This window comes from Telopea speciosissima, chromosome 7 (genome assembly GCF_018873765.1).
Source record: "Telopea speciosissima isolate NSW1024214 ecotype Mountain lineage chromosome 7, Tspe_v1, whole genome shotgun sequence".
Classification (NCBI taxonomy): Eukaryota; Viridiplantae; Streptophyta; class Magnoliopsida; order Proteales; family Proteaceae; genus Telopea; species Telopea speciosissima.
The window spans coordinates 63029301-63051592 of record NC_057922.1 but is presented as its reverse complement, the minus strand read 5'-3'; the positions used below and the strand labels follow the sequence as shown (position 1 = coordinate 63051592).

The 22292-nt window shown below is 38.2% G+C and overlaps 1 protein-coding gene and 1 long non-coding RNA gene across 2 annotated transcripts in view; both read left to right on the top strand.

Moving 5' to 3' along the window:
- The window catches only part of LOC122669689, a 48172-nt gene extending 40849 nt beyond the window's left edge, over positions 1–7323 (top strand). The window contains exons 9-12 of the mRNA XM_043866519.1: positions 4250–4312; positions 4404–4528; positions 5594–5798; positions 6401–7323. Coding sequence (XP_043722454.1) covers positions 4250–4312; positions 4404–4528; positions 5594–5798; positions 6401–7111 — 1104 coding nt within the window. The 3' untranslated portion in view covers positions 7112–7323. The remainder of the gene's footprint in view (positions 1–4249; positions 4313–4403; positions 4529–5593; positions 5799–6400) is intronic.
- A 4219-nt stretch (positions 7324–11542) lies between these two features.
- LOC122667139 lies at positions 11543–13367 on the top strand. Its single transcript, XR_006333761.1, has 3 exons — positions 11543–11889; positions 13189–13190; positions 13356–13367. It is a non-coding gene; the product is annotated as an uncharacterized LOC122667139 (long non-coding RNA).
- Positions 13368–22292: the final 8925 nt, after the last annotated feature.

The following is a 22292-nucleotide window of genomic DNA, read 5'->3' as shown; positions in this document are numbered from 1 at the left end:
GTTTTTGATCTCTGGTTATTGTTTCTATATTTGTCTGCAATTTTTAAAGTTTAGATGCTAAATTCATTTGGCTGGTACAGAATGTGAAGGTCAATGACATACATCAGTTTGTGATAGTGATGATTTCTTCTCTCTATAAACCTTTTCAGTGTTTGCAATAATTCATGGAGTCTTCTTTTTTTTTTTTGGGGGGGGGGGAGGAGGGTCCATTTCTCTTTTGCTCGTTTAGAGCCTTCTTGATTGTTGTCAAGACAAATTCTTTTTACTATAGTTTCATACCTAGCAAGACCATCTAGCTCCATTATCCCTTACAACAGGCTGTGCCAACCATTAATTACTATTTTTGGTAAATAACATAATTTCAATTAGCCTTTTTATTACCTATTAAATGATTTCCATATGACAATTAGGACACTACCCTAGAAACATTTTAATTTGACTTGCTTTATCCATTCACCAAGTTTCAAAACTCAGAATCGAGGTGGGTGAATCACCCGATTCGGATCAGACTTGGTTCATAATTAATGGAAACCTATTCTGTTCTGATGCTCAATTATGAGTTTCTAAAACCCTGAGGTCCACGTCAGCTTGCACCTTGAAGAGAAGGAATTAGTTACCAGTTAAAGCATGGATATTATTCAAACAATGAAAATTTACTGAATCATGTAATTTTTTGACGCATCAATGTTAATGTCTTCTAGACTACATATTGATGTACTGGATTTGTGCTAACATGTTGTGAATGGAAGAGATTCTCAACATGGAATCCACTGCCTTTTTGGGGAATATCGAAGGAGAGAGAGTGTATGTGTATGATCTGACAAAAATCTAGATCCAATCATGCATTTTGTAAATTGTTTATAAAATTATTTATTTTACAAATTTAGCTATATTAATATTTGAAAATTGTTTCAAAATGTTTTTGGGTCCGATCACTATCACAGAATCTCTAAAATGGACATGTACAGTGAATTGGGGATTGACAGTATTTAGTTATATGCCCTATAGTTCACTATGTGATATTGATTAGTGGAGAGGCAACTTTGCAATAAAAGAATTTATTTGCATTAACTAATTTATGAGAACTTAATGGTTTAAATTATTCAGTCAAAGAATTATTACTCCATATATTTATTAGGATTAAATAATTGAGAAGATAATTATAAGCTAAATAATATCTCCTTTTTTTTATTCTACGTCTTCCCTTTTTAGTAGCAAACTGGAAACAGAGGATTCTCGTTGTTTGTACACATACAAGGACAGTTGGACTAAAGAATCAATATCTTAGTCAAACATGGCAACTGATTCCTACCTTGGGATTTTTATAAAATCCTACAAAGGGAGAATAGAGGGGTACTAACAATCCTACCTCTGTTGTCAGAATCGGTACTGAAACGAAACTTTTCCGATCCGATATGAAGAAACAATCCTCACGCAGTTAGGGTATTCGAAACAATATCTCAATAGAGGTTTAGTGTTACCTCTTTAGTACCACAAGTGCATCACCTTCAACGATTCACAACACTTAAACACTGAACTCGCAAAGGTAGGAATCAATCTCCACTCAACGCTTTGATGAAGAAGAACGCAGCGGAAATCTTCCTCTAACAATGGCAATCACCAACTCTTGGAGAATTAGAGAGATGAAGAAGAGAGAGAATTGTAATTTTTGGAGAAAATCTCTCTCAAAATCTATGAGCTAATAATTGAATTATTCTTTCTCTCTCAACTTTAAGGCTTTATTTATAGCCAAACCCTTATTCCTTTCTTTATTGGGATTACTAGTGTCAAGTGGTGCGATCCTATTGGGTCGTAATAGGATCGTACACCAAGGTAGCCTACATTGAGTCATACCCAATCGGCTAATTACATTAATTGCAAATAAGTGCACCTTAGTTTTGGTGCTTGTAATTGATAGAAAACATTACATGTAGATCCCTCCACTTTACAGCATCTCACAATGGATCTCGGGGCATCGAACTAAATTACTGTCACTACCCTTTTCCATTGAACCACTAGTATAAAGCATCTTGATCACTGGTTGGACAACAAAACAACACGATAAACGTTTATAAAATATATTTATTAAGTAATAATAATTTTATAAAAACTTTTGTAAACACTTCACAAACCACTGAGCTCGGAATTTCTGTCCAAGTTCAAGTTTCTCTTTTGAGATATTCTCCCTACACGGGAAGTGGATTCCTTACTAAGCGTCACTTTCGTGTACAGACAGACATAATGGACCCAACATAGTGATGTATAGCCAGTCATCTGTAGGCATCAACCTTTTGTACACTAAAGTACACCGTGCCGGTCTACAACGATAAAGACCTCTCAGGTCTGGGGACCACACAACTATCTCGAGAACCCATTTGCACTAGACATCGGGCAGTAAACCATGCCAGGTTCTCGAATGATCAAGTCCGATACACAACTAAAGTGTACCCGCATCTGTATCGGAAATCTCCATTCCCAACAACACACAATGCAACAACTATATAAAATGAAGAGCCCAATTTCATCCCTAGTCGTGAACACTTTGAGGTCATACCTCTGGATACACAATCGCCCATAAAAGTAAATGCGAATTAATTAAAGTAACCCATTTATTTGGATTTTTTGGACACCATATCTAACAATCTCGTTCCTCTACATCAAAGCCAATGTCCTACATGCTTTAATCCCATTTGGAGAAGCGTCTTTGACGGTGAATGCACAATCGTCGATGTCGAGCGGAGTAAGCAGAATGGAGAAATGAATGCATTTATAAGGGTATCGACATTGTTAACATTCTATTTGACATTTAAAGAGGGACGTCATCAAAGAGGTCGTGTCTCGCGATGCACTCTCGACGTCGACATGGGCGCATCAAATGGCGAACGTGTGGGCACGTGGGTCTTTTGACTCAAGTCATTGGTTGCCTATAAAAGGCAGAAAAGGGTCATTTGTGAAGGGTGAGGGAAAACCCAAAGGAGAGAAGAAAAAAAATTCAAGAGAAGAAACCCTATAAGATTGTCTTCAAGCCAGTCACTGATCTTGCATCGTTGGGAAGGATTCTTCAAGTGTATCAAGACATCGTCAAGGGTTTGTGTAGAAAAGTGAAGAGAAGACAAGGAGAAGAAGAGGAAGAACAAACCTAGGGTTTGTTGGTTTGTGAGTGGTTTCAAGATCTCCAAGTGATGACTTGGTTGAAGCTCCAACGGTGAAGGAGACTCGAAGAGAGTGATCTGCTCAAGCGGTGATCAACATAAGTTGGAGTGCTCTGTAAGGTAATTTGTGTGGTTGTGATTATTTGGTAGACCTGGTCACATGGTTGTGAGTGCATGTTGTTAAGAGGTATGTGCATGCGAGTGTTTGTGAAGGCAACTGGTTAGTTGAAGGAACGTGCAGTTGAGAATTAGTTTTAAACATCACTGATTCTTCCCCCTTCTTAGTGGCCATCACTGTTCAACACACTGCCCCTGAACTTAATGATTTTGATGAGCTAGAGAACAAAAATATTAAGGTTGTTTATAAGGTTAGTATTATGGAGGTCCCTGCTGGAGAAAATACAGATAATTTGTTTGATTGAGTTATTATGGTAGTAAGAGGACAGGTGGTGAAGCGGAAATCCTAGTTATTGGGACTGATCCACCTTTTCTCTTCCATTAATAGTTTTCTTTGCACTGTTTTTTGCTGCTTTATTGTGCTGCTGTTTAATGGGTAGTGGAATTTGGGTGGCAAAGCCAGCAGAATGGTGGGAGAAATGTGTGTGTGTGTGTGTTTTGTCTTGGGGAATTAGGTTGGTGGCATATAGCTAGATGTGGGGTGGTTTAGGAGTTCAGGCTGTGTGGCTTGCGCTTTTGAGGTTCTCTTTTTTTTCCCCCTTATCCTTTCATGGATTCTGGCTACTGATGTCCCTGTAACAAAAAAAAACATAAAAAAAAGTAGTTGGGTTAGTTACATTTTATTGCAAGTGCAAGAGATGAAGTATTTGGTTTTGTGGGCTATTTCTCCCCCCGCCCCCACTGGTCAGTTACATTTTACTTCTAGTGCAAGGGATGAAGTGTTTGGTTTTATGTGGGCTGTTAAGTAGTTGATGCTTTTATTGATACTAAGAAGATAGTCTCGCTTAATGTGACTTTGTTTTTCTCCCCTCCCCTAAAACCATTTTCTACCGTGGGGTTTGTCCTATTTTTCCCTAGTATTTTGTTTTTTTATTATGATCTTAGATTGGCTGATTGTTAATTTCTCTTTGGCTGATCAGGAAAGGTTTGCTTGCAAAGATCAAAAGATCAGTGAGAATTTTTTTGTCAGGGGAGATGGTACTGTAAGTTTCAATGGCATAGGCTTTCCATAATGATTTTGTGGATTGTTAACTGCTCAATTTTTTTATACTTTTTTCTTTGAATTTCTTTTAGCGTGCTTTCTATTTCTCTGAAGAGTTCTTGACAAGGTTATTCAAAGAAACTGGATTTATAGCTGAAGAACTTGGTGTTTGCTGCAAACAAGTGGAGAATCGATCACGGGAATTAGTGATGAATCGGTATGTTCAACTTCTATGTTTAACTTGGATAGCGTCAATACACGGTATGGTTTGGAGGGTAGTAACCAGGAAATTGTGGAATAGCTCAAGCACAACAATCAAATGATATGATTCTTGACCACACATCTATTTTAGTTGAAACCCTCACCAGAGTAGATAAGAATACACTGTATTCCTTGACCCCAATATGTACTTAAATTAGATATGGCATTTTGTGTAAGTTAAATTATTGAAGGAAAACATGTCATAGTGACATTTGTACTGGCCTGATGAGTTCCATTTGTCTCCCATTATACTTTGTGTAAGCATGTAGTTGATACCTTAATGTACATATTATGTGAGTAAACTTCTTGTACATTTCAGTTGATGTAAATGCGATGGCTTTAGAAATGGGAATCCAAGTCTATGAATGTTGCAATTTCTTTACTACTTACATGTAGGAGGCAACAGCTGAGTCAGCTTCTAATTTTGTATCAGCCAAGTAGCCTGTATATGGAGGGCGGGCCTTGGTGCAACGGTAAAGGTTGCTCCATTGTGACCAAGTGCTCACGGGTTCGAGTCTAGAAACAGCCTCTCTGCGAAAGCAGGGGTAAGGCTGCGCACGTTATGACCCTCCCCAGACCCTACAGTGGCGGGAGCCTCATGCACTGGGTACGCCCTTTTTGGTTTTTTTTTTTCTTTCAAGGTTGGCTGTATATGGGCCTCATCCACGCTTTGTAATTACCTCTTTACCCGGCACAGTTAACCTGGCTTGTCTATAAGCAAGGTTACAGATTTGCATTTCTTTGAGAGATCTGGATTCTGGAGTGCTATTTAACTCTTAGTTTAAGCAATTTAAACAGAAAGCCATGTTGGTAACCTGATTTTGTATGGGTATTTGAATTGTTGTGACACTCCTTTTGAAGTGTTTGCTAGCTGTGTATTGAGTACTGACGGTGGCCTGTTTTGACCTTTCACAGCTTCTTTGATTTTTTTCGGTTGGTTTTATCTTTTTTCCATTCTTTCCTGTTTTTAATGAAGAATCTTTCTCGGTGCTGCTGTTCTGGGTATTGTCTATAATTTCAGGCGTTGGATCCAGGCCGTCTTCTGTTTTTCAGATGGTCCAGACTCTTCTTCTGTTTCAAAATCTGCAAATGAGCTGGATCATCTTAATGGGCCTATGTTCAAAGTTGCCAGTATCAGTATGGAGGAACCTCGAAACCATTTTGAAGTTGATATGTCTGAGGGTATTGCTGTTGAAATGTTTGGTACTTTGCCATCCATTGAAGAGGTGAGGGTTTGTAATATTTTCATACCAAATTAATACAAGACCGAATTTCTATGTTAGGAGTAAATTACTGATGTTGTGGGTTTAAATTAGTTTTATTTCAATGAGAAAAATTGAAGAACAGATTTCTTTCTCCCCCTAAAATTAAAAAAAAGAATCAGAAAACTGTTTTCTCCCTTTTTTGGGTGAGTCTGGTACGGTTGAATGATTCACTGAATAGGATAGGAGGCTTCAGAGGTATTCCTTCTATTGCTCTGACACCCTGAGTGAAGTGGTCAAAAATTAGATTTTTATTTCAAACCCTGCACTTCCTGAACAAATGTCTTGTCCATGTGTACCTCCTCCCCCAACCTTCTCCCCCACCCCCCCCCCCCCCGGCCTTAAAAAAATCTTGTGATTTTTTCCCCTTGATTAATTCAATGTATCCAACTCTTTTGCTCGTTTTCAGTTTTTTTGTCATTTCCTTCTATAATTGATGCTAAAAGACTTACATTATTTAGCTTCACATCTTAAAAGGACTGCCAGTCCATCCTTTATTTCCCTTCCTGTTACTGTGACATGTTGAATTAAATCTTATTTAAGTTTGTTCATGTGGTTCCTGTTAGATAATTGAGATCAACATCAGAGAGTGCAGTTTCAGGATAAAAGGACTTCCCAAGGAATACCAACACACCTGCAAATCTACTGGCTTGATGCTGTGGGAATCAGCTCAGCTGTTGTCAGCAGTGCTAGCAAGAACTCCTTCTATAGTTGCAGGGAAAAAAGTTCTGGAGTTGGGAGCGGGCTGTGCAGGCATTTGCTCAATGGTTGCAGTTAGGTCTGCTGACCTTGTAGTTGCCACTGATGGAGATTTGAGAGCACTTGACCTGTTGAGAGAGAATGTTTCCTCTAATCTTGAACCACAACTTCTTAACAAACTGGTTACAAAGAGACTGGAATGGGGAAATAGGGATCACATAGAGGCCATCAAGGAAATGAGTCACAGTGGTTTTGAAGTCATTATAGGCACTGACGTGACATATGTCCCTGAAGCTGTCTCACCACTTTTTGCTACTGCGAGGGAGCTGATTTCTTCTAATGATAGCCTCTGGGATGGCTCAAAACCTGCATTTATTCTTTGCCATGTTCTACGCCGAGTTGATGAGATGTCCCTACTTTCAGCTGCATCACAATTTGGTTTCAAGCTTGTTGATAGGTGGCCCACGAGAGTGCCAAATGAACATTCCCAGAGAGTTATTGGCTCTTGGTTCTCAGAAGACAATGCCGTGGGAGTTCTGCCAAGTACTGCATTGAACATCATGTACTTCCACATCTAGTCAATTTTTGGCCTTTCTTCATTTGTACTGCTACAGAATTGTCATCCGGTAATTCCTTTCTTTATAATACGAGTTGACTATTGAAAAGAAAAATAATTTGATTCTAGTTCTGTTAACTTACTTGGAATTTCTTACCATGTTATTGGGTTTTCAATGAAACTAGCATTGTATTGGCACAATTAATTGCATTTACTGTCACTAACCATAGATTGCAGGAAATCCAGTTTATGCTCTTTCCCTACCTCTGAATTGTGCAGTTGATGTGATCTCGTTAGATAAACTCTGTGAACGATCACTCTGACTACAAGGACCATCTCTACCGACTGCCTATAACCAGCCAGTTAAACTGATCAGCAGCTTGATTCGCCGGCAAGATGTACTTACTGACTCGCCGTGAAGGTGATTTATGAAGATGTTATTACTGGCCATGTGTCTGTAGTCTGGACTCTTCAACCACGGCCATCATTCTTTAGAAATCCATGCTGGGAAAAAGTCCCTCATGAGAATAGAGTATTAGCTTGGGTGCATGGTTGTAAATATTGGTATTGGGATCCGTATCAATCTCGGTCAATACCGATACCTACATTGATACGGATTGGTTGTCTTGGGTCATATCGGACAGGTTTGCCCTTAGTTTTCTTAAAATATTCATTTTTGGACAATTTTACCCTTGATAAAATTGTTCCATCAATACCTCGGCAATACGGATTACCGATACTTGATATCATGCATGGGTGCTCTATGGCTTTTGGCTTGACAGTTTATTGCTTAGTTTTAGAACCAGACTAGTCAGTCAAACCGGTATAACCGGAGTGGCCCATCCCTTCCTGCCTTGGGTTTTCCAATTTGGTTTTCGGTTTTGCGAAAACGTTGTGGTAAAATCACAGTTGATCGGATGCTCTGAATCCCAATACATGAAAATTCCTACAATATTTCTCTTCTAACCTTATTAGAGATTAGGAGCAAAAACTTGGCCATGTCTGGCTCTATCTACGGGCTACTCTAGACGGGGTCATTGAAAAATATGGGTTAATGACAAAACCACCATGGCTCTAGGCAAAATTTTTATGGGGCAATTTCCTCTGCCCGGGAGCGCCTGATGATGCAGGCTGTGCCCAGACACATGGGGTGGGATGCGGCAGTCATTTTGGTCATTCAGAGGAGTGGACCGGGGTGGTCAATTTGCCCACCTCCCAATGCAGAGAAAATTTTTTCAATTTTTATTTGAGGCAAAAGATTGCTGCCTGGTGGCACAGCCCTTGCACCAGTGCGGAGGCCAATAAGAGCACGTGCTTGGACATGGATCAAATTTTTTTATTTTCCAAAAAGTGGATTGGTAATTTTGTGTTGTCATGTGTTTAGCCATGGGAGAACACTGGACATAATATGTCAATAATGAGAAATAGATTTGGTATGCCTAAATGCAGAATATATTATGTAACTTTAAAACTTTCATTAAAGATTTGTTTTGTGGAAGTACATTTATATTCGAATACAGGGACCCATATAGCATAGGATCTAAACTCCCAAGTACACTGAATAGGTCCCGTTAGGTGGCAAATTGATCAAGGTATACCAAAAACAATCTGATGTTAATAGTGCTAGTCTATCCATAATAATCTAATGTTATACCAAAATTAAATGACAAATAAGAAGTACAAGCCCGTCCTAAAAGGCGGTTAACCTTTTGGGATTGGTGTGTCGTTTGTGTGATTACACTTTCATCAAAAAAAAAGAAAAAAAGAAGTACAAGCCCGTTAATAATGATATTTAACAAAACCATATCAAATAGTTACATCGGTGGTTTGAGGAATCAGTATCTCAGGGCAATCTAGATCGGTATCTACCAAGATTGATTCTGATACCGATTATAAAAACCTTGGTTACAAAAATATTTTAAAAGCACAATAGACAATTCTTTATTATCAATCCCGATAAGCTTCTTCAATTTGATTTGCAATTTGTTTTCGATATGTTTCTCATTTTTGTTGTGTATCACCTGCTACAACAACAACAAACTCAGTCTTATTTATGGAAGAAAAACTCGATCGAGACCTGTCGAAACCACCGAGTTAACTCGGTTTCGTAGGTTTTTGAGACGAGTTGAAGGGAGATTTTATAAAATCCTTAGATTCGATCGGGTTTCGACCGTATTCCGGTGGTTTCGACACATGCCCATCGAAACTAAGAGATACTTTGCTAGAAACTAGGACAGACATGTATTTATGTCAGAAACTGCTAGAAATCACGATAGACATTTAATTATGTCTAATATCATTTAAGTAAATGTTTTTATTTATTAAGATATTATTCATAAATAAGCAAATACCCACTATTTGAATCCAATAAAAATAGTTAAAAAATAAAAAAAAGAAAAGAAAAAAAAGACTCAATTATGATGCGATTCGTTGCTAAATCAGGTTGATGCCCTAAAGTTTGTGTCATTGTTGTGTGTGCCTTCCCTTTTTATATTATTAATTTTTGTTGCTTTTGATATCTGTGTAGCCAATCCCATTTAGTTGGGAAAAGGTTATTGTTGTTGTTGTTGTTTTGTAAGGAAGGGGGATATGACTTAGTATTGCCATCAACCAACGTAAGTTTCACCACCCAGAGTGCGCAACTAGTCACCACAGCAGCATAGTCTCAGAAGATAGTTCATTCTAGTTTCACCCCCTTGGGTTTAATAAATTTTATCCACCAAAAAAAAAAAAAAAAAACAAACTTTGGCTTCATCTGGTTGCATATAAAGGCAAGGGAAGTAAAATCAATTTTAAAATGAAAATCCTTTTGTGATTATGATTGTATAATTACCTTAAACTCTACTAAATATGGTAATCATATTTAATTTCCCATTACAATCTTATTTTTTTCTTTTCAAAAACCAAGAAACTAGATCGCAAAATTTAATAAAAATAAAAAATCATATTTGGAATGCTTGGGAGTTAGTTACAATATCAATCCGATTTGGAATTTTGGTTTTAGTTACACAATCATATTATGTAATGTTTAAAAATTTTGCTTTGCAACTAGACATGAGCTTACAATAGTTCTGAAAATTGATTGATGAAACATGATTGTTCAACGTATATAAAGAACTTGTGAATCATATATATATATAATCCATCGGGTTTTGCATATTTTTGCATCATTAACTAATGGTTATTAGTCTTTTTTGCGTTCTGGGTTGGGGTTAGGCGGGTTAAAGCAAGTCTTCCTGTGTTCAGATTGTAACTGTGTGGGTGAGATTTCTTTATTATTTTGGAGTGAGCATGAGTGTTCTGGGTTGGATTTAGGCGGTTATGTCCCCCTCTTTGTACTTTTTTTGATTGATTTTAATAAAATTCTTAGGGCTGCCCCGAGTCCCAGATGATATTCGGGTTTTAAAAAAAAAAGACTAATGGTAATTAGACACAAATTAAAAAGAGGATCATAACCAAGTACTGCACTATAATGGTTCAACTGAGATATACAAGGATTAGGTGAAAAGAAAAATAAAGAATAATTTTAAATTAAGGGGTAGGGGAGGAAAATGGAAAATGGACATAAAATGAAGCTGCTTGATGTAAAAAATGGGCATGAACACGTTTTTGGATGGCCATGCATGTGAGGCGCATTCCAGATAAGATAGTAGTCGTCTTAGAAGAAACACTTTCAAACACATGAGGCAAATCTTACAATTAATGGGAGTACAAAATATTGGAGTGTCTTGAACTTACATTCACATATATTTATAGTCCTTGCTAGACACTTATGCAAGGTAAGGAAATTTATAACTACAAATAAGATAGATGTTGGGCAAGGATCGTACGTGCAATATGTATAGTGTAGGTGAGTCCACTTGCATGGTGTCTATAATCACATGATTTACTTGTCACCAATGGAACATAACTGAGGTTTGAAATGTTTGAAGAGCCAACAATGGATGGATGGAGCTTTGAGAATTAGATCAACCATACTGGAGGCTATCTCCGAGAATTATCAACGCATCATTATTGAGAGTGATTGCAAGAGTATCATTAATCGTTTGCAAAGTCGCAATTCAGCATCACCTTTGTCTTTGCGTCTTTTTTTGGAAGACATCCTTTACTAGTCTTCTGAATTTGTATCTTGTAATTTTACCTGTGCTCCAAGAAAAAATAACAGCATTGCTGACTCCCTGGTCAAGAGGGTACTATGGATAGCGCGTATGACAGTCTAATCCAATTCCGATCCATGGATTCAAGAGATGTGTTTAATTATCTCAATCCATGAGCACTACTCATTGAATAATGAATAAAAATCCTACTTCCCCTCACCAAGGGGGCTTGGGGGTGTTTGCACCAAAAAAAATTGGAACATATATGACTTTTAACCTTGTCTATTCTTAAACAACCCATATATGATTTACTAATCATCAATGGAACATGACTCCTAACCTAGTCTATTCTAGAAGAGAAGGCTAACCACCATATGATAATGACCTAATTATAAGTTAAACAAAGACACTGTTTAAATAAAACACACATAATTGGACATAAGAGCAATAAAGCCATAGAAAATGGCATATTATATAGGTATTGTTATGTGCCAATGGTTTTTGTTTTTCTCCAACACTACTGCTCTTATTGTATTAATTTTTATGTGGACCTTTAACTCATGCGTTTGGAATACTGATTTGGTGGGCCAAATCTTACATAGGGCATAACAAAAAAGCTTGCATGGATGAATGCAATAGAAGATCTTTATTCTTCTGACTCTGATTCAAAAGCTAAGAAGACTTGTAATAATTTAGGGTAAAGGTAACAGCTAGGGCAAGTGCTTGAGGCGTTGGTCAAGTGCTCACTTTCTGAACGCTTGGTTATAAGTTTAAGTCATGAAAACAGTCTCTTTGAAAACAAGGGTAAGGCTGCGTATATTTGACCTTTCCCAAACCTTACTAAACACGGGAGCCTTACGCACTGGATACGGCCTTTTTGTAATAGCTAGGGCAAACCATCTTCTTTAGAGGGGAGAACCCTAAAACTTCAAAGAGTATTTTGTAGGGAAGAAAACAAAAAATGCCACAGCTTCATTGGGGGTAAACCTATCCAAGAATGGTGTATTGACCATGGATGGTGAGGATTCAAGAGAGACCTTGAGGGTCAGACTCTCTCTCTCTCTCTCTCTCTCTCTCTCTAATCTTTACAAAGTAAAGTTGCAGTTTTAAGAATAATAATAGCTATCACCCAAGAGATAAAACCAATATAAATGGGAAAAGGAAAAAGGGCAAAAAAAAAAAAAACCCAAGTTGGTGGTGGGGTGACAGATAGAGGGTGAGCACGCAGAGCTTCCAGCATGAGCCTCCATGCAAGAAAAACCATGTGTGCTCACTCTCTTCTGTCACCTCCATTAGTAAACCAGGTTAAGAAAAAAGGAACTGTCACCTATGCACCAAAAGAGATAACTGAAGCCATCTTCTCATTGTCTTCCTTCTCACACAAGCTAAAACTCCTTAATGATCTGAATTGATTTTTTGAGGAACAAGTGAAGGTGTTATTGGGGTTTTATATTAGAGGGTAAGAGTGGTGATGGTGGTGGTGGTGGTGGTGGTCTCATTTACGTATGGAATAAATTTGTGTTCTTCTCCTATTGGTTTGTTTCTTTCTTAATAGTTTAATAATATTAAAACTTAAAAAGAACCATTAGAAAAAGAAAATATATCTTTTGCTCTTACTCCCGAGAAACAGGCCCAACCATCTTCATTTACTCAAATTCCTATTCCCAATGCGTCTTGTAATTCTAAATTTCAATACTCCATACTCCCCATGCCTCTCTCTCTCTCTCTCTCTCTCTCTCTCTCTCTCTCTCTTCCCCTCTCTTACTTCCCCTCCCAATTCTACCTCTTGCATGCTCTGCATCTCTGCCTCCTCTCTCTCTCTCTCTGGGAAACATGTTCTGTGGTAAACTATTGAATTGAATTGAATTGAGAGAGAGAGAGAGATGGTAGACCTTATCTAAAATGGGTTATAAAACAAGAGTTAAATCTTGCCTTGCACTCCATGTGGTAAGTATACACGACCATGCTTCTCATTAGTTTTTTTTTTTTTTTTGGTAATAAGAAGTTTTACTGATAATCATGTGAGTGAGGGGTCTTGAACTCCAAGCAAGTCTTGGAGCCAAGGAGTGGAAATGGGTCGATCTGTCATACACACACTAGACAGGGCTCTCCTGACCAGGGTATCTGCAACAGTATTCAGATCCCGTGGAATAAAAGAAAACAAAACAGAAGTAAAAATATTACATAGGCGCTTAACATCATCCAGAATTACAACTGCTTCAAGGGGAGGGTGCGTAAGATTACCCTGAAGGTAAAGAATAGCTTCTCTGCAGTCAGATTCCATGACAAGATGTGATATTTCTAGAGTGGCCGCTTTGGTAATGGCCATTTTGATGGAAAGAGCTTCACCTAGAATTGCAGAAGTGAAATGAAGGGGAGCAGATAACGCATGTAAGGGCCTTCCCACATCAGACCGAAACACCAAGCCAATGCTTCCCTCCAAGCTACCCTGCTTCAATGCCGCATCACAATTTACCTTTACAAAACCAGTTGGAGGTGGGAACCAATCAGCGACATGAGAGGGTTGCGAAGGATGCTCCTCATTAGTAAAACCTAGGTATACTATGACCATAGGAGGATGAAATTTACATTCTCCCATATATGAAATGATGATGACAAACGTATTTTGGAAGTTAAGGTTAGACAACAAAGGACCGAGTTTTCCTTAAGCCACTGCGGGGCTTCAGATGTGTGGGAGGGTATTTTGGGGAACATACTAAAACTCTATAGGGGTTTGTAAACCCTAGATGGCATGGTGAAGTAAAACTTTCTCCGACAACAAATTGTTGAGTTGAAGAACTCCAAACTTGTCAACTTTCTGTTATCCAGTGTGTCATGTGTTGCTTTAAGAGATAATAAGGATGAAATTTTCATGTTTAAGGCTTTAAGCAAGTCATAAGGATGACCAAGTTTTCCTTAAGCCACAGGAAAGGAGGAACTCTTTCACCAATGGTCATCACTTCAATTGGATGGTGGGCATGCAGAAGGGAACAATGAAAAGCATTTTCGTCCTCCAACATATGTAATGAAAAGACATGCCTATTTAGCTTAGGCCTTTTATCAAGTAACCAATCCCATTTAGTTGGAATAAGGCTGACTTCTTGTTGTAATTATGATGATGACGATAGATTTATGAATGAAAGAAATGAAAGAAAGCTTTCGTGAAATTTAGCTTAGGCCTTTTATCAAGTAACCAATCCCATTTAGTTGGAATAAGGCTGACTTCTTGTTGTAATTATGATGATGACGATAGATTTATGAATGAAAGAAAACTTTGGTGAAATTATTGCACTAGCTAGTAGAACTCTTAAACTAATGTCTTAGAGCAATTTTTAATCAAATGGATTAGATTCACACAAACAATCAGTTTCTTCAATATATAACCAGAAAGAATATTATCTTCCAATGTGGCTGGTGACGCAATGGAAGAAAAAGTAAATTTTTTTTTTTAAAATTTTTTATATGTTAGTCTAGGAGTATGAACCAATCAGCCAACCAGAGAAGGACAAATCTTTGACAATTAACATATGCCTATTGCCCACGCAAAGATTTTCAAGAGCTAAAAAGTGACTTTAAGTATATATGCTTCTTATTATTAATTATAAAATTCAATTACTTTAAGAACCATCAGAAATATTGATTCCAAGCACAAGATAAAGTATTGTTATTGTTTGAGAGACTCCAACACTTTTATTTTTTGAATTTAATAGTTACATAGATGTGACACCCATATACATGTAATGTAATTAAACAAAAGGGAGGAAATAAAAATGTTCTAATTATCAAATTAAACTACTTTGAAGATGCATGTAACCCACTTAGATCAGGTTTATAATCCTTAATCAACTCCTACTTTTTGATCCTCTACACAGGCATGACTCATGCTTCATTGAGAACATCCAATTGGCTACCCACCTTCTTCAATCCTCTCTAATTCTATAAGCCTAAAATGTTAGCAATACGATGTGCACAGTCAACAGGAAAGGAAGCAAATTGATTTGTTAATTTGGGGTCTAAAAGCTAGTTTAATTAAGCTGGTCAAACCTAGTTTTAACAAAACTTCTCACCTCTTTCAATTCTATGATTTTAGGTAGATTCCAGGATTTTGATGTGATTCCCTTTTCTTGTTTAACTGCCAACTTCACAAAGGATCTTTCTAGTTGGATACTTTTGCATAGTAGATGAAAAGTGAAGTAAAATTCTTGTTTGTAACCTAGATGATTGCAACTGATTATTGTAACCTTTTGTTTTTTTTGTTTTTTTTAAATTTTATTCTTGACTACATATTAGTGTTATAATTGTATTATCCAATGAAGCATAAATGACAAGCGTAAAAACTGTTGGAAATATAATGTAATTGACAGTACGTAGTATAAGACTTATTTGTTTATATGGCAGTTTGTATATTACTGAAATATCCTTGTAGAAGTTGGAGAAGGGATTTTTTTTTTTTTGGGTAGAAAGAAAATTTATTTATAAACAGATCGTGTAGGTGCCGAGGATTCTGGTTGACATAGCTCCAGAAGCCAGGGAGTGGAATTGGGCCATTCTGTCATACACGAAACTGGCAGGGCCCTCCAAGCAAGAGCACCAGCAACTGAGTTAATGTCTCTGGAAACATAGGTGAAAGAACAAGAAATAATTAAGCTAAGTGTTGAACATCTTGGATCAGGTTTGAGATCATGAGAGGAGGAGTTGAAGCTTGGGAATTGCAGCATCGGATTATTTCAAGGCATGGTTCAAACACTGCTTTAATGATTTTTCCTATATGGTTTCTAAAAATACGGCCCAGGCCATCCCTGTTTTGCTCTAGGAAAATAGAAGCATCCGAGTTGAGTTTCACTATACCCGAAGGAGGTGTTGCTCACCTTAGCTCATGGGGAGGGGTTGAGGTTGTTGGAGAACTACGGTTCTCCTTATAGGAAATAGGATTCGCTTCACAGAATTCAAGGTGTGCCTGTTTCGTTGTTTGGATGATTTCCCCTGGTATCCAAATTTTCCTCTTGAAAATCCGGTCATTTATGGCCTTCCACAGTTGGCAGCAAATAAAAGCACATAGGCCCAGGGCAAACTTACTGATATTCTTACCTTGGGATAAGATGACACTCCAACTCTGTATCCACGCAGAAATAGAAGGTGAGTAATTATGTGGAGAAGGGATTGACAACACCAATATATGTCCTCTTGTTTCACCGGAATAGAAGATAGTACAGTCGAGTTGTATCAAATGATACTTTTTATAAGGTTTTTAAACGTCACAATTTGTGCAATCCAAGTTGACCATGCGGCATTTGTAACTTCAAGATAAAACAACTCTCTAATCACATAAGTTGCACTACTAAATGTGATTATACAGGAAAATCTGAAGGTTATACACACTAACTCACTGACACTGACAAACTATGGTAGAGATGAAAACAATATCCAAAAATTTTAGAGAAAAAGACAAGACCTTTCCTTATATAGGAGAGGAAGAGACATAACCAACGGGTGCCTCCCAGAGACACCCAATAAAAAACAACAAATCTATTTTGAATCTTTAATTTTAAAAACGCTAAAAATTCCAACAAAAAGCCCACAATCTGCCGGATAAGCCTATCCTGATGTTTTTCTTTTATCGTTGGCATAGCTTTTGTTATGTGACGGTTTCTTTTTGTCACCCTTGTATGTACCCTTCAGCATGGTGATAATATGTACTGTCACTAAAAGTAACATTTAGCGGTATTTTTTACCCATTAATGTATGGGACCCTTAATGTATTTATTTTATTGAAAAAAAAAAAAAACATTATAGATATAGCATTAGGAGAGGTTTTGGACCGCCACCAAAAATGATTGAGATATACATTAGCGGCAGTTAATAAACCGCCACTAAAAGTAATTAGTTTTTTATTTTAAAAAAAAAACTTCTCCTATCCTCCCCCACTCCGCACTCACCCTCTGCACTCCGATCTCCCCTATCCTCCACCACCCCACCTCCCTCTCCCCCGCACCCATCCCCACCACACCCTCTATACTCCCTTTCCTTGTCCTCCCCCGCCTCCGCAACCTCTACACTCCCCTCCCACCTCCACCTCCGCCACTCCCTTGCCCCACCCCGCACTACACTCCCAAAAACTCGCCCAACTCCTCTGCTACTACCCCCCTGCTACCACCTCCTTATATATATATATATTTAAGGAGTCGAAGTCGGGGCAGGAGGTGATTTGAGGAGGGATCAGGGTTCTACAAATTTACTTATTTATACTCTCTAAATAACTGACAAATCGTTCTACAAGGATAAAAAAATTACGCTTATAAATTCTTTTCGTAATATTCTTTGTTACAAACAAACAAACGCTTTAAATAATTTATTGGTCAGGACGATTTGGATTGCCTTCCTCTACTTCCCTCGAACTTTAATCCATTATGAGTGCCTTCCTATGGAAAGGCAAGGATAACAATAAGTTTCTTCACACCATTAGCCAGAACTTTGTATGCAAGCCAAAATCTGAATGGGGCTCAGAATCCAATGAGTTAAGAGAAGTATGCCAAGTTGGAGTTTTAAAGCTCATTTGGAAGATTGCCTCTAGGCACCTAAGTCTTTGGACAGATTGGGTCTAATGACCGGTATCTCAAGAAGGATTCCTTATGGACTGCATCTTGTCCACTTGACTCCTTAATGGCTATGATCGGTAGAAGGTGTTTGTTGAGCCCTCTACTTGCTTCCATTGGGACTTCATTCTGCAACCCAGAGAAAGATTTGGAAGCATATGTTGCGGCTTTGGCATCTTGTGAGGAATGTGATCTCCTCAACATTGACGATGGTACCTCTACATTCCTATGGCTCGACCCTTGGCAACTTCACAGTGTTCTGCTCGAATCTTATAGTGATTGCATCAGGTACGATGCAGGGGCTGACCGTATGGCTCTAGTTTCCTCGATCTTGGAAGATGGTCCTTGGTCCCCCGGCCTAGCCCCCTCACCTCCTCCAGAATGCTTGGACTGCCCTCCCAGCCATTAGGAGAAGGCTTCATGGTAGTGGCAACTTAGTGTGATGGGGTGATGCCCTCTCCATTGTCTTTACCTCTGTTTCAACTTGGGAGTTGATCCGCTCTCGGTGTCCTGTAGTCTCTTGATTGGGCTTTGGTGATTTGGTTATTGAAGACTATCCCGAAATATAGCTTTATCACTTGGTGTGCTCTCTCTCTCTCTCTCTCTCACCTTCCTACCCTTTTCTCCAAGGACGATTGTCTCCTTCTCTTTGTGCATCCTTTGCTAGAATAGGTTCCTTGAGCATTTGTTATTTGAGTGCCCATTCTCCTGATCTATTTGGGTAGGTAGCTTTGGAAACTGCTGGTGGCCTCCGAGGTTTATTTCTTCATTTTCTAGGAAAACTTGGTGCGACCGTGTACGTAAGCTTGCTTTTTGTCTAGATCATTCCAGCAAAGTTGGGATTCTATAACCTTTGAGATTAGAGGCAAGCTTGGCTCCCATTTGACCGTTGTCTCTCACACAAGTAGGAATCGTCATATTGTATCAGTTTGGAACCTTCATGTTCCCTTCTTGGAAGTAATCCCCCCTAAGGCCAGTCCTTATTTGGGCAATGCTTCTTCGTCTTAGCTCCCCCTTTCCTCCCTCCCCCCTTTGGGTGAGACTGGATCATGTCCTTGTACAAGTACCATCCAAGGCCCTCCAAGACCACTCACATGGAATCCACTCCTCCTGTGGGTCCCATAGTGGATTCCATGTGAGTGGCCCTGGAGGGCCTTGGATGATACTTGTACAAGGACATGATCCGCGCTCCCTTTGGGTGTGCTCTTTGTAGTCCTTGTGCTTTGTTAAATATATTTTCCATTCAATAAAAAAAAATACTTTTTTTTTTACCACCTAAAACTCAAATTTTGCATTACAACTTTCCAAATCCAATCAAATGGGAGCCCTTTTTTTTTGTTGGGGGGGGGGGGGGGGGGTGTGTGGGTTGGGGAGATTGGTTTGGAATCTGGTCCGACCGGTTTTTAGAACAATAGAAGAGGCCATAGTAAGGAATACTGGTGAGTGGTTAATGATGTTAGATTGAAGTCGTCACTAATCATTTTAATCCTTAATTTATATACTTTGGGCTAAAAGTCTTATTGCAGGTGCGTGCGGGTTCTTTATTTGAGGCTTTGGATACCAATTTTCGTCATTCTGGGATATTATATGGAAATGAGGTCCATGAAATGAAGGGGGTGCTTCCACACAACCCTTCGTTTGATTCCTATAGCTTTACTTTATGGCGGCCCATAAAAATATATGCTAAGCATCTTCTGTTGTGTGATGCCAGGCCCATATATGAATCTCTTTGATCTCAGATCTCTCTATCTCTCTCACTCTAGTTTATGGGCATCAGTATCGGTGTCCTTATCGGTCTCTATCAATACAGATGTGCTACCACTATGTAGCAAGCAGTATCGGCCGATAACAAAGATAAATTCGCAAAATATATCACTATTTATTGATACAATCAATCCGTTTTAATATCATATAGACATTGATTTCTAATACATATACATCGATACAATATAGATACCGGAAACCAAGGATGTAAACAAATAGTTGAAAATTCAAATTTGATTCGATTTGCATCAATATCAATTTAAGCCTTTAAGGGAATCCGATCCTAATTCAGATAATCCGAAACATAATTTATCTTATAAAAAAAGAAAAACTTAAATAACTAATGATCTTGAGGGTTCTTAAAGATTTTTCGACAAGTTTTAAAGAATGAGTAAAATAACAGACAACTCAAAGACATAGATTGAGAGCAAATCGTATCCACTGGGAGAGGAAGGTCCAGGTTATACAAGTCATGGATTTAAACAGATAATTGAAAATCTCAATCTGATTCACATTTGTATCCATTTAGAAGCATTTGTATCCAGTCAGGAAATATCCAAATTCGATCACATCTGATCTGTATTCCATCAGTTTACATCTCAATTTTCTATTGAAAACCATGCTCTCTCTCTCTCTCTCTCTCTCTCTTTTGTTTTTGCCCTTAGTTGTAGTATTTTTTAGCACATTCGCCAACTTGGTTGTGCTTGGACACGTGGCTTCATGGGTATTTTCCACGTGGTGACCCTACAACCCACTCCTTTAAGATTGCAACTTGGTAGCAGCGAATGAAAAACTATTTTAATGGCGGTCCATGCTACTAGAGAGTGAAAAAAGTTAACTCACACCAGATTCTTTCTCCAGTGGTCACACAACATCTTTTAAGCTTTCTTTCTTCATAGGGGTTTATATAATTAAGGGAAATTTTAATCACAAAGCAAAGAAAGGAATTACAGTTTTAAGTGATTCCAGTGAGCATGAGTGGCTTATCACAAGCTCATCACTCTATCTTTCATACCCGATTATTATGCGATTCTGTTTCCCCCCTTCCCCTTCCCCCCTCTTTGTTCCTTCTTTGGGGATTAATGCTTAATCAAGCATAAAGCTAATTCTTTTTTTCCCCTCTACTCTTTTCTTTTCTTTTTAACTTTCTTTCGGTATTAAAGCTTAATCAAGCATAAAGTGGTGGAATTGGCAGATTCAAACAATTATGATTAATGCTCATTCTTGCAATGTATTTTAGAATTGGCTAAAAGTGGAAGGGTTATATGTCTCTGTCATGGATGATGCTCAAAACAATTTATTCAATTAAATAGTTTTTTATTTTTCATAACAGAAAAAATTTACTGATTAGTTTCATAAACTATACTAACTAATCAAGTAACATGTCTTCTTCCATTTACATAAGTTGCATTTTTCACTTTAAGCTCAAAACAATGCAGCTTGGAGACTTCTGAACTTTTGAGTTTGTGCAGGAAAATCATTGGCAAATAAGTTTTTTTTTTCCTTCACTAATGTTGATGTGTTCCACTGGTTGGACTCTTGAAGCATAACTCTCACCCACTATTGTAAACATAACAACTACAAATCAATCTTATGTAAACTAATTGGGGATCCGCAATATGGATCCTTGTTCTCCAATCAGCTCTTTTTGATATCATACTAGAAACAAGACTTAAAGTATGCATGCCTGTCCTCTCAATGATCTATGTAGCCGATCCCATTTAATTGGGATAGGGCTGAGTTGTTATTGTCATCCAAGGATTTCACCCTTTACAAGTCCTTAATCCTTGTAGACCTCGGAAAAGAGTTTCAATAATCTTAAACTTTCAACAAATGTTTTAACGTCTAGATGATAAGCCAGTTCCGTTCACCTCATGATTTTAAAAATCCATTGAATCGGCCGATTCATAACAGAATTGACCGAGGCGAATCCCGATTTCAACCTATCTGACACAGCCAATTCACACTCAAAACCCAAGAAATTTTCATACTTTTGGATCTCTGGACCGATTCTAGGGTTCTTGAAGGCCGATTCCGACGTCTTCCGATTTGGTTCAGAATCATCACTGTCCAATTCAATCTCCGATTCCAGGTTTTAAAACCTTCGCTCACCTGAAAGTACAGTTTCACTTCCTCACGGTTAACCTGCACAGCTGCAATAGCACAAATCATATTTCTTTTTTTTGTACTACAAATCAGTTATTTCTACAAATTCAAGGTTCTTATGGTAGAGTTTAGTGTGCTTTTCGGCAGGGAACGATTTGCCTACATTTGATACTTAACCTGCAATTTTTATTTTGGATATGTTCACAAAAAAAGGCATGAAATTTCCTTTGTTTGCTACTTTGCCGCCAAACGAGTGGTTCAAAGCCTATCCGTAACAGATTCTCACTTCATAATTCTCACTAAAGAAGGGCAAATAATGAATGCTCCAAAGCCAACCAGACCCTAGACAACAGAACTTCTTCCAAACCTAATGGCGAATTATTTGATTCAACTGTCCACCAGAGCAATAAGGAATTTCACATTAAAGCTGTTAACCAAATAAAAGGAGAACAAGTTAATTTCCGCTTTTTTTGGAGGGGGGAGGGGGTTTGGACTCTACACTTTACACGAGAGCAAAAAAAAAAAGGGTTTATTATCAGCAGGATCTAATGCTTCAGTCCCCGTTTCATCCTCGGGCAATGAAGCCAGCAACCTAAACCCTGTGAGGAAAGCTCAGTTAGGCGAGCTCATGATGGATGCCATG